Genomic DNA, 12,500 nt, shown 5'->3' with positions numbered 1-12,500 from the left:
TCGATAGAATAAGTACCAGACTTGTAAAGAATAAGTAATGGGCTCGATTTGCTTGACTAAAGGCGGTGCTCCAGCATGGCCACAGTCAAATCACTGAAACAAGTAAAAGACTAAAAGAATAAGAGTATATCTCGCAATCAAGTATTTCGAAGTTGATAACTTTTGACCTCTTGAGGACTTGTGTAGATATGGTTCTTCTCCATAAAGTCGAAAGCTCAATCGTGAAGAAGGAGATTCAAAATTGCATTGATAAAGCATACGCTATGATTCTCATAGTTGAATCAATCGAACCCACTATATTTTTCTCTTCTTTTGAGCCTGGTACTTATTTTATCGGTTGATCAGTCTCGCCACTAATTTTTACTAAAATTAATTATATCGTAATCCATTAAGAGGCTTTATGTACACACCGAGAAAGAAATCAACTGATGACGACGGGAGATCAAACCGATCGGAAAGCAGTGTCCATATAAATACGGTAGATAAACACTGCATTTGCAGACATTTACAAGTCGAATGTCGAATATATATATATTTCTGTATAGCGTTACTCCTAAGATGTTCAATTCATAAAACTAATCGATTATATTATAAGATAACTATGACATCTAGTTCATTGAATGTATGCATTGTTGATCAGATAATAATGAAATAGAGGAACAGAAGATCAATCGCAGTTTATTGATTTCCTCTATTTGCTTTTCATTTGAAATGACGATTATCCGTAAGATTTATCAATTCATATTTAATTGTATGCACTACTTTCTCCGACGATTTTACAATCCGTGACCACCGTATTCGGCGCACTACTGATCTGACCAGTTCATCATCACTTTGTCCGGCGCTCTACCGATCTTAGCACTTCATTACCTCTTCGTTTGACGCTTTACTGATTTTGTCAATTCATCACCACTTTGTTCGGCGCTCTACCGACTCTACCTGTCAGCGGTTTTCAATAATACGGATTACTTATATTGGCGCTCAATCGTAAAATTTCTTGGGAAAAGTTATGAACCATTCGCCATTGTTCACAGTAACTGATTCTTACTAACTGTATTGACCCTAGACAAGCATAAATCTAGTCACTATCCGATAAGATTTAAGTTTAGTGTGTAGCAGTATAAATATAAATACTGATTTCAAATTGTGGCACAAGACCAGCAATTTCGGGGCAGGGTTAACCGATTATATAGATCTCAGTGATCAACTAGTATTCATCTTATCGACCTTGAAAGGTGAAAGATGAAGTCGACATCGGCGGAATTTGAAGCCAGACTTAAAGACAGACAAAATGCCGCTAAGATAATGAGGGGAAAATTCCCCTCGTTATAGGTTTCAAATTTTCTCACGAGGCTCAATTTCAAGAGAGAGGGATAATCGATTACATCGTCCCCAATGATCAACTGGCACTTATTTTATCGACCCCGAAAAAATAAAAGGGAAAGTCGACCTCGGCAGAATTTGAACTTAGAACGTAAAGACAAGAGAAGTACTGATAAGTATTTTGCCATGTGAACTAGTAATTCTGCCATCTCCCCGCCTTAATTCCTTTCGTTAAGATACCAAAATTCCATCTATTTACTTCATTGTTGATTTCGCAGGCATAAAAATTCATCAAGTTCTCAAAGAAACATTCAATATCATTTTTAACTTCTTCACAATTAATAAGGGCTAAACATAGAGAGGACAAACAAGGACAGACAAACGGATTAAGTCGATTACATCGACCCCAGTGCGTAATTGGTACTTACGCACTGTATGAAAGGCAAAGTCGACCTCGGTGGAATTTGAACTCAGAACGTAACGGCAGACGAAATAATGCTAAGCATTTCGCCCAGCGTGCTAACGTTTTTGCCAGCTCAAGCAGTCATCTAATGATGGATCCACTGGTCAAATTTAGACATTTTTTCTGGTTCATGAAAATCTTTTACGACCGAAACGCGTCTTAAACTGATATATTTTGCTAAATCTCATGCAGCCGGCTTTAGGTTCTCTACAGCTACAGTTTTCTGAATAGCAGTAATTGCAGAAATTCATCATTGAGATCGAGGCAAATATGCGAGAGGAAAGATTTCCCAACTGAAACTGGGCAAGCCATTAGAGACATGTGCAAACACTTCAAACTTCATTTTCGCAAATTAAATCTAATATTTCTTACCGCTTCCATTGCTGAAGAGACCTTTCTGAATTTATACAGTATGTAGTATCTGATATGGGCCTGACTTAATCTCATTTTAAATGGGTGAAACCGATTCAAATTTAGCCGCAATTGTATAAAGTAATCTGCAAAGAAAGACTACAAAAGCATATATAAACGACAGAAGCAGTATTAATATCGAGAGGTAACATCAGTACTTAAACGTGAGTGTTCTGCTAGAACAATTTATACTGTAGTAGATGCCATGAGAGAAACTCTCATGTTGGCTTTGGTGCAAAAGACACTCATGCTTATATCGCTAGCGGGGAGATAAATCTTCGCCGAGACCAATAGATCACGGGATTTTGACCTTCCTTGGTCTTATCAATGATAGACATCCAACCTGGTGTCGCGATTAGCCAATGGGCTTGTTAAAAAATATATATTAGCAACAGGGGTGGTATTAATTTTTATTCCCACTTAAGTGAGGATAAATATTACTTTCTCGGTAAACAAAAAAAAGAGACTATAGGCTCAGGAGTGGCTGTGTGGTATGTAGCTCGCTTACCAACCACATGCTTCCGGGTTCAGTCCCACTGTGTGGCACATTGGGCAAGTGTCTCCTGCTATATCCTCGAGTCGACCAAAGCCTTGTGAGTGGATTTGGTAGACGGAAACTGAAGGAAGCCCATCGTATATATGTGTGAGTGTGTGTGTGTACGTGTGTGTGTGTGTGTGTATGCTTGTGTGTCTGTTTGTCCCCACCACTCTATCTTGACAACCGATGCTGGTGTGTTTACGTCCCCGTAACTTAGCGGTTCGACAAAAGATAGCGATAGAATAAAGTACTAGACTTACAAAGAATAAGCCCCGAGGACGGTCTGTTCGAGTAAAGGCGGTGCTCTAGCATTGCTTCAGTCAAATGTCTGAAACAAATAAAAGAATAAATAAATAAACGTAGGTATCGAAATTGAAAGAGAAAAAAAATTGAAAGAGAAAAAAATACCCTGAAAGTGATCGTGTCAAAAGTACGACAGGGCTTTCTTTCCAACAAATACTTTACAACACAGACTGACGCTCGACCTTTTCCGTTCGACTTCGCCACCCACACGGAGATAATACAGATCAAAAGAAAAACAAATATAAGGAAAAGGAAAACATAAACATAAGAAATGGGAGGAAGGGGAGCGAAGAAGTGTTAAATCGTAAAATTTTAATTCATTGGCATGTATTAGTTTGAAATTGCCCTCCTGGGAGTCTGGCTAGGAACTTGTTAATGCGGCGTTATTAATAAGGTATAATTTTAAAAAATAATATCATTTTATAATTGCTTTTCAGTCGGATTTCGCTTTCGTGAAATTTTAATGCGATTTGGAAAAAAAAAGTAAATGTACAAAAGTTATTGTAAAATGTATAATTTAATAAATTCAGGCAAAATTGGCCATAAAACATTGAATAAAATGACATCGGTTAAACTGTGCGCTCCATTAGTAAGACAAATATGTGTAAAACCGTAGTGGTGACGATGAGAGGTGAGATTCCTTTACATCAGGTTTCGATTCCAGATTGAGCAAAATTCAATATACTAGTAATGTTATTGGAAACGGCATGTATACACAACGTTCCTCAGGTGTCCTGGTAGAATTTTCAACCCAACACTGGGTATTTTTTCTAACTATTATTATCATTGTTTATTTGTTTTTCTGACTATTATTATCTATTTCTTATTATTATCTATTTGTTTACTACCCACAAGGGGCTGAACAAAGAGGGGACAAACGGATTAAGTCGATTATATCGACCCCAGTGCGTAACTGGTACTTAATTTATCGACCCCGAAAGGATGTAAGGCAAAGTCGACTTCGGCGGAATTTGAACTCAGAACGTAACGGCAGACGAAATACGGCTACGCATTTCGCCCGGCGTGCTAACGTTTCTGCCACCACGCCGCCTTATTTATTTATTTATTTATTCAAGGCACTGTCTGGAATTGAACTCGGAATCTTGAGATTAGTAGCCAGCGCTCTTAATCACAGAGTGAATTTTAAGGCTTATAAACCTTGTAATTTATCTTCTCTTGATACCGGTTCCCATATGCTACTCCTATCTGCACTAGGTCTGCTCAGGAGGTTATTGTGTCCTAGCATATGTGCTGCCTCTTTTAGTTTTCGTATTTTCCAGTGGTGTTCTCTGTCTATTATTTTAACTTCATTCCACAGAGGGAGGTTGTCTCCGTTCTTTCCCATATGCTAGGACACGATAACCTCCTTAGCAGACCTAGTGCTGATATGAGTAGAATATGGGAACCAGTATTAAGAAAAGATAAAATACTAGGTTTATAAGTCCTAAAATTCACTCCATAATTGCCCACGGGCATATATCGTATTGGTTAAGAGCGTGGGTTACTAACCCTAAGATTTCGAGTACAATTTCATTCAGTGCCTTGAATAACATCAACAAAAATATACCTTAAGTTGGGTTCAAAATTCCACCAGCCAAGACACCTGATGAGAGCTAATTATCCGAAACGTTGTGGTAACAGCAAAGCAAATGAGGACACATATCCGTCCAATGTAAATAATGCACTGAAATATGGAACAGAATAACTTCTTCTATGTTTTCACACATATACACACACTTATAGATAACTTACTTTCATAACTGTTTAAAATCATTTTCATAATTTTAAACGAAGGCGGTGAGCTGGAAGACTTGTTGTTACAAACAACGTTTCGGATGATTAGCTCTCATCAGGTTTCCTGGCTGGTGGAATTTTGAACCCAACTTAAGGTATATTTTTGCTGATGTTATTTAAAACACTGCCTAAAATTGAACTCGGAATCTTAGAGTTAGTAGCCCACGCTCTTAACCACTACGCTATATGCCCGTGTGCAATTATGGAAAATGTCATGCGGGGACTTTGTTCCGTCTCTACATTCTGAGTTCAAATACCATCAAAGTCAACTTAGTCCTTCATTGTTTCAGGATCAATAAAATACCAGTAAGAAGTGGGGGTCAATGATTTCGACTTGAAATTACTGGCCGTGTGCCAAAATTAGAAAGAATTAAAAGGCGGCGACTGGTATACTCATGAGCGCGTCAGACAAAATGCTTTGCGGTATTTCTTCAAGCCGTTTACGTTCTGAGATCAACTTTGCCGTTCATCTTTTCGGAGGAAGATAAAATAAACAAGCGACCTGAAACTGTGGTAATCGACATGTTCCTGCCACCAAAATTGCTGGCTTTGGGTCGAAATTACAAAGAATATATTTTCACGAAGGCGGCGATCTAGCAAATTCGTTACAGTGTCAGAAAATATCTTGCAGTATTTATTCTAGCCCTATACATTCAGAATTCAAATCGGCGGGATTTGAACACAGAACGTAAAGAGCCAGACGAAATACCTATTTCTTTACTACCCACAAGGGGCTAAAAACAGAGAGGACAAACAAGGACAGACAAACGGATTAAGTCGATTATATCGACCCCAGTGCGTAACTGGTACTTAATTTATCGACCCCGAATGGATGAAAGGCAAAGTCGACCTCGGCGGAATTTGAACTCAGTACGTAGCAGCAGACGAAATACCTATTTCTTTATTACCCACAAGGGGCTAAACTCAGAGAGGAGAAACAAGAACAGACAAACGGATTAAGTCGATTACATCGACCCCAGTGCGTAACTGGTACTTAATTTATCGACACCGAATGGATGAAAGGCAAAGTCGACCTCGGCGGAATTTGAACTCAGAACGTAGCAGCAGACGAAATACCGCTAAGCAATATGGTTGACGCACAAACGATTCTGGCAGCTCACTGCTTTAATCATGAGATTAAAAATTGCGATTAAATTCCACCAAATGCTGTGACTTTTGAGGAACATACTACAGTATGCAGACTGCAAGAATACAAAACGAAGATGATATTATTGGAGACAAATTTGGAAATTCGATAAAAGATCCATGTGAAATAGCTATTTAGATTGTATCACCCAAGAGCCTCTTAATTCCTAAAAATATAGATGTTCCAAACGGAATTATCATATTCTTCTATTACTGCCAGGAAATATCACAACATGTGCTGAAAGCATTGGTGACACGGAACAGGATATCGATGGATTATTCAGTAGAATTTCTGCATAAAAACTTGTAATGACATTTCAGATTCTATCAGTAAGGTCACCACATGTGTTCAAATAAAAGGTTCTTATCATTATTATGGTATCTGGCAAGGCACCGAACAGTCAAAATTATTTGTGCGCCGGAGAAACTGCTTAGCTGCATTTCGTCTGTTATTAGGTTCTGAGTTCAAATTCCTCCAGTCTGACTTTGCCTTTCATCCCTTCGGGATCGATAAAAAAAGTACCAGTTGAACTTGAACAGAGATGTCTATATAATCAACTTATCCACCCCACGAACTTGATGGACTTGTGCCGAAATTTGAAACCGTTATTATTGCATCCAGCAAGGCGCCGAACTGCCAGAATCGTTAGTGCGTCGACCAAAATACTTTGCAGCATTTTTCCGGATCTTTACGCTTTGTGTTAAACTACCGCCGAGGTCGGCATGGTATTTTGCTGAATAGTAAGAGCATTTAACAAAATGACTAGCAATTTTTACTTCGACTCATTGCGTTCAAGGTTCAAATTCAGCAGGGATCGACTTTATCTTTTCATCCTTCCAGGATAAATAAAATAAAGTACCAGTGTTGTGCGTAATCGACTTGCTTATTTCTCCCAAAATTGCAAGCCTTGTGCCTAAATTAGGAAGAATAAAGCGGCATAAAGAACGTAAAGAGCCGGAGTAAATGCCACTGTGCATTCTATCCGGCTCCCCCAAGAGTCTGCTGATTCGCGTATTAATAAAAAAAAAAGTAATTCTTTCTACTTTTAGCATAAGACAAGCAATTTTGCGTAGAAGGGTCAAATAGATTAAACCGGTTCCGGTGCTTGATACTTATTTTATCGAGATCGAAAGGGCGGAAAATAAAATTAACCGCGGCTGATTTTGAGCATCAGAATGTAAAGGCCGGAAGAAACGGGGCTGAGCGTTTAATCCGATGTCCCGACAAATTCAGCCAGTTCGCTGCCTTGGGAGAACTAGAAAGAGAAAAATAATTGGAAATTCATGCAGAACATATATACAATTAATTAGTAAAATTGACCGCGGCTGATTTTGAGCATCAGAATGTAAAGAGCCGGAAGAAACGGGGCTGAGCGTTTAATCCGATGTCCCGACAAATTCAGCCAGTTCACTGCCTTGGGAGAACTAGAAAGAGAAAAATAATTGGAAATTCATACAGAACATATATACAATTAATTAGTAAAATTGACCGCGGCTGATTTTGAGCATCAGAATGTAAAGAAGATATGTAAAATTAATTAAATCTTTTATAGAACAAGATATTTGGAACTAAAAACAAAATTTTAATAAAACTTTGATACTTTCTGCAAAGGTTTTGTCAATTCTGTATTGTTCTTTGATTATTTATCGGCAATTGGTTATATATAAAGAAATATTGATTCGAGAATATCTTTTACAAGAAATTTAAAGCTACGATTGTTACAAATATTGGATATCTATATTTAGAAACAAACACAGCTTTGTGTATTTTAAGTATAGATTTTAGATATACGCCAGTATGGCTTCGTGGTTAAGAAGCTTGCTGTGCAACCACCTAGTTCCAAGTTCAATCTCACTGTGTGGAAAACTGGACAAGTATATTTTACTATAGTCCCTCGTTAACAAATGCCTTCGGCGTAAATTTGATGGACGGAAACATCCTGGAATCGCGTGCGTTTACATATATATATATATATTATATATATATAATATATATATATATATATAACGGGAAAGTTTACGAAAATAAACAAAAGACGAAGGTAAGTGGAGTACAAACAAACAAATGTATTAGTATAGCGCTCAGGAATAGAAATAGAAAAAGTCTTTTACGTTTCGAGCCTACGCTCTTCGACAGAAAGATACACAGAAAAAAAACAAGGAGAGAGAAAAAAAATACATATATATATATATATATAAATTTGGCATTGACGGTACTTTCTTGTATATTTTCTGTCTTGGGATTCGCGGTGAAACGACTGAGTGAAATTGCGCGAAAAATTACACAAATGTGTAGAATGATCCGGTGGTGTTGCTGGGCTTTGTATTTTTTTATAGTTCCTATGGTTACCGAGATAATCTACTATAATAATACTCTTGTGTTTATGAATAGAAAGGAAGGGATAATAGATGAATAAGGAAGGAAGGGGTGATGTTATACTTGGTAGTGGGATGATGAAAATTGTACGCTGAAAAAATAAATCAAACAGCGTTTCAACTCTGTGTGAATATATGTGTGTGTATGTAAAAGGGGGTTATCTGAATGTGTGTGTTCGTGTGCGTGTGTGTGTGCGTGCGTGTGCGCGCGCAATAGAAGTCAGATGATTAACTTTCAACACTGAAAAGAAAAATCAAACAGCGTTTCAACTATGTGTATTATTGTTGTTGTTGATATTATTATTATTATTGTTGTTGTTGTTGTTGTTGTTGTTATTATTATTATTATTATTATCATTATTATTATATTATTATTATTATCATTATTATTATTATTATTATTATTATTATTATTATTATTATTATTATTAAGGTGGTGAGCTGGCAGAATGGTCAGCAAGCCGGACAAAGCGCTTAGCGGCATTTAGTACTTGTTTATGTTCTGAGTTCAAGTGCTATCGAGGCAGACTTTGCCTTTCATCCTTTCGAAGTCGATAAAATGCGTACCTACAGAGAATTGGACCGATGTTGCTGGCCTTGTGCGAAAATTTGGGACCATTATTATTTTAAATGTGAAAGCGCCTTGCCTAGTGGATAGGCTGTTGCGCTCACGATCGCTAGATCTTTGGTTCGATTCCCGAACCAGGGAAAACGCTGTGGTCTTGAGCAAAACTCTTCATTTTACGTTGCTCAAGTCTCCGGTTTCGATTAGTGGGGAAAATGTCGATCTGCTTGCATAGACCGCGGGGTGGCGTGATTGGAAGGTTTAAACAATGCAAAAGCACATTGTGACCAGCGATGTGTAACAGCATCTGATAGTCTGGTCGGTCACGTGATCACGTTTTTTTTAAATAAGCTTAATAGGCGCAGGAGTGGCTGTGTGGTAAGTAGCTTGCTAACCAACCACATGGTTACGGGTTCAGTCCCACTGCGTTGCACCTTGGGCAAGTGTCTTCTGCTATAGCCCCGGGCCGACCAATGCCTTGTGAGTGGATTTGGTAGACGGAAACTGAAAGAAGCCTGTAGTATATATGTATATATATATATATATATATGTGTGTGTGTGTGTATGTGTGTGTGTGTGTGTGTGTGTGTGTGTGTGTGTGTGTGTGTGGTGTGTGTTATGTCTGTGTGTTTGTCCCCCTAGCATTGCTTGACAACCGATGCAGATGTGTTTACGTCCCCGTCACTTAGCGGTTCGGCAAAAGCGACCGATAGAATAAGTACTGGGCTTACAAAGAATAAGTCCCGGGGTCGATTTGCTCGACTAAAGGCGGTGCTCCAGCATGGTCGCAGTCAAATGACTGAAACAAGTAAAAGAGTAAAAGAGAGTATTGAATTCACTGTCATTTATTACAGGACGACTGTATGCGCAAAGATAAATATGTACATGCATGTATGTATGTGTGTATGCATTTATGTATGTATGTATGTGTTTGTGTATTCATGTTTGCATATATAACTCTCAATGGTGTTTGCTTTCCCTTTCAGTTCGCCACATTCTTCACCTTCACTTGGGAGTTTGGAGAATTTCTGTGCAAAGCAGTGTATTATCTTCAGAACGTATCAGCAATTTGTTCGGTGACCACCTTAACAGTCATGAGCGTCGAGAGGTATGTAGAAAAAGCATTTATGTATACGTGTCTGAGTGTGTGTGCGTGCGCGCGGGTATATGGTCTGTTGGAGTATTTCAACTGTAAATGTAAATTCTGCAATGTCCATTTTGCCCTGAAGATCTTCCAACCAGGGTACTCAAAATGCAAACATATATTATTATATATGTCTTGTAATTTAAATTGGCTGTGAAGTGAAACAATTGTAGGCAATGTTAATTAATAAATTAATTTATATCCATTGAGTCTCTCCAGTTTCAAACTTATTAATTATATATATAGATAGATATTTTCTGGCCATAGACAGCAGCAGCAGTGTAGAATAGCCTACTATATATCTCGATACACAAAACAATGAGATGGTCATATGTGATTTTGACCGAGGCCTTTATAGATCTTTAGACCAATAACAATGAAACAAACAGAGACCATTCTTACCTGAAACATTTATTTATTTGCTATATATCTGGTCGCTCATTTTCTGAACTTAAATCCTGTGGTACTCGACTTCACACGTATATATAAAGGTTTTATTTCGTACCTACTCATGATAAATCTCCTACGCTGTGAATTCTTTGCATACAATAGCGAACTCTATAATCTGTCATCTACAAGTCGATACATATTTTCAACCGAATGTTGTGAATTAGATAGAATTAACCCGTTAGCGGCCAGATTACTCTGTCAAATATAATGCCTATTTATTTACGCTGTCTCGAGTTTATGGTGAATTACCTCGCAGCATTGAGATTTCGATGATGTGATTGATTATTTATAGAATGGTATTGTAGGGTAGGCGATCTGGCAGAATCGTTAGCAGGCCGGGCGAAATGCTTAGCGGTATTTTGTCTGCCACTACGTTCTGAGTTCAAATTCCGCCGAGGTCGACTTTGCCTTTCATTCTTTCGGGGTCGGTTGAATAAGTACCATTTACGCACTGGGGTCGATATAATCGGCTTAATCCGTTTGTCTGTCCTTGTTTGTCCTCTCTGTGTTTAGCCCTTGTGAGTAGTAAAGAAATAGGTATTTTGTCTGTCGCTATGTTCTGAGTTCAAATTCCGCCGAGGTCAACTGTGCCTTTCATCCTTTCGCAGTCGATTAAATAAGTACCAGTTACGCACTGGGGTCGATATAATCGGCTTAATCCGTTTGTCTGTCTTTGTTTGTCCTCTCTGTGTTTAGCCCCTTGTGGGTAGCAAAGAAATAGGTATTGTATGGTAAATGTGAGAGACTGGATCTAGCTATCTTGAGCATATATGTAAGATGAATATTTTGGCCTCTTGCGACTTGTTTAAATGCATGAGTTAGCTGGGTCGTTTGAGATCATTGCGAACGTCTTGTCAAATATAATAAGCCATCGCCTAGTGATAATAATAACCTGGATATCTTGCTAAAACGCACCGATAAGTTAACAAACAATAGAGAATGCTCTACGAGTTCTGAAGTACATGAAACTAAACCCAAATCTTCAGATTGTATTTTACCATCTAATAAGAAAAGGTCGAATTTGATAACGTAAGCTTGCATACTTCCTTAGAAAAGCAGAATAGTTACAGTACAATTCTCCTACGTCAAGATTTAGCAGAGAATAAACGACATCGTCAAAACAGCCATAACATTTTGAATCACCGCCATTTTCCCGATAATAACACATGGAAAAGTAGAAGAAAGAGTAAGATTAAGTAGAAGGAAAGACATGGTGAGAAATAAATATTTAAGTATGTTGGCTTAAATTTTATTCCAAAGAGATCAAATAGTGTTATTGATTAAATTTGTTAAATGAATATCAGGCGCAAAGAAAATTAATTAATCTTATTGGAACAAATTTGCAAATGTCGCCTACTGTAAGGCATAATTAATCTATTTAGACAACAGGGTCATCTATTTATACATTCGGTCTCTCCTTCGCCTTCAGCTGACATGATGACCATATATATTATATGAAAATAAAGATATAAATATACATGTGTGAACGCATATATACATATTATATATATATATATATATATATATATATATATATATATTATATATATATATGTGTGTATGTGTGTGTGTGTGGTGTGTGGGTGTGTGTGTGTTGTGTTTTATATATATACAATAAAGATAGATAGATAAGTAGACAGACAGACAGACATAGATAGAGAGAGCGAGAGAACAAGAGAGAGAGTGATAGATAGATAGATAGATAGATAGATAGATAGATAGATAGTTTGATCGATAAATGTGTAAATAAGAGACATTACGATAAACGCAAGTTTACATTATTTAGTCCTAAGCACGCGCCTGCAGTGTTTATATACTTTGTGGGGTAAGAATAACCAATGCAGGGTTCCAATCAATCACACTGGTGAGACCTATGTCGGAACAAATGACATGAATTTGTGTTTATCGTAATTTCTCTTACATTTGCATACCATAATTAGTAAACCTACCAAGTTAAGTAGTTGCCTAACCACTATACTGGAAACTG

At 37.6% G+C, this 12,500-nt stretch overlaps 1 protein-coding gene across 1 annotated transcript in view; it reads left to right on the top strand.

Moving 5' to 3' along the window:
- Positions 1-9,883: 9,883 nt before the first annotated feature.
- Positions 9,884-12,500, top strand: part of LOC118767126 (QRFP-like peptide receptor) — a 33,009-nt gene continuing 30,392 nt past the window's right edge. Inside the window, exon 1 of the mRNA XM_036511193.1 lies at positions 9,884-10,027. Coding sequence (XP_036367086.1) covers positions 10,014-10,027 — 14 coding nt within the window. The 5' untranslated portion in view covers positions 9,884-10,013. The remainder of the gene's footprint in view (positions 10,028-12,500) is intronic.

Source organism: Octopus sinensis, linkage group LG19 (assembly GCF_006345805.1).
Source record: "Octopus sinensis linkage group LG19, ASM634580v1, whole genome shotgun sequence".
In the NCBI taxonomy this organism is placed as follows: domain Eukaryota; kingdom Metazoa; phylum Mollusca; class Cephalopoda; order Octopoda; family Octopodidae; genus Octopus; species Octopus sinensis.
The sequence above is the reverse complement of the archived record's forward strand: the minus strand, read 5'-3'. Positions and strand labels throughout refer to the sequence as shown.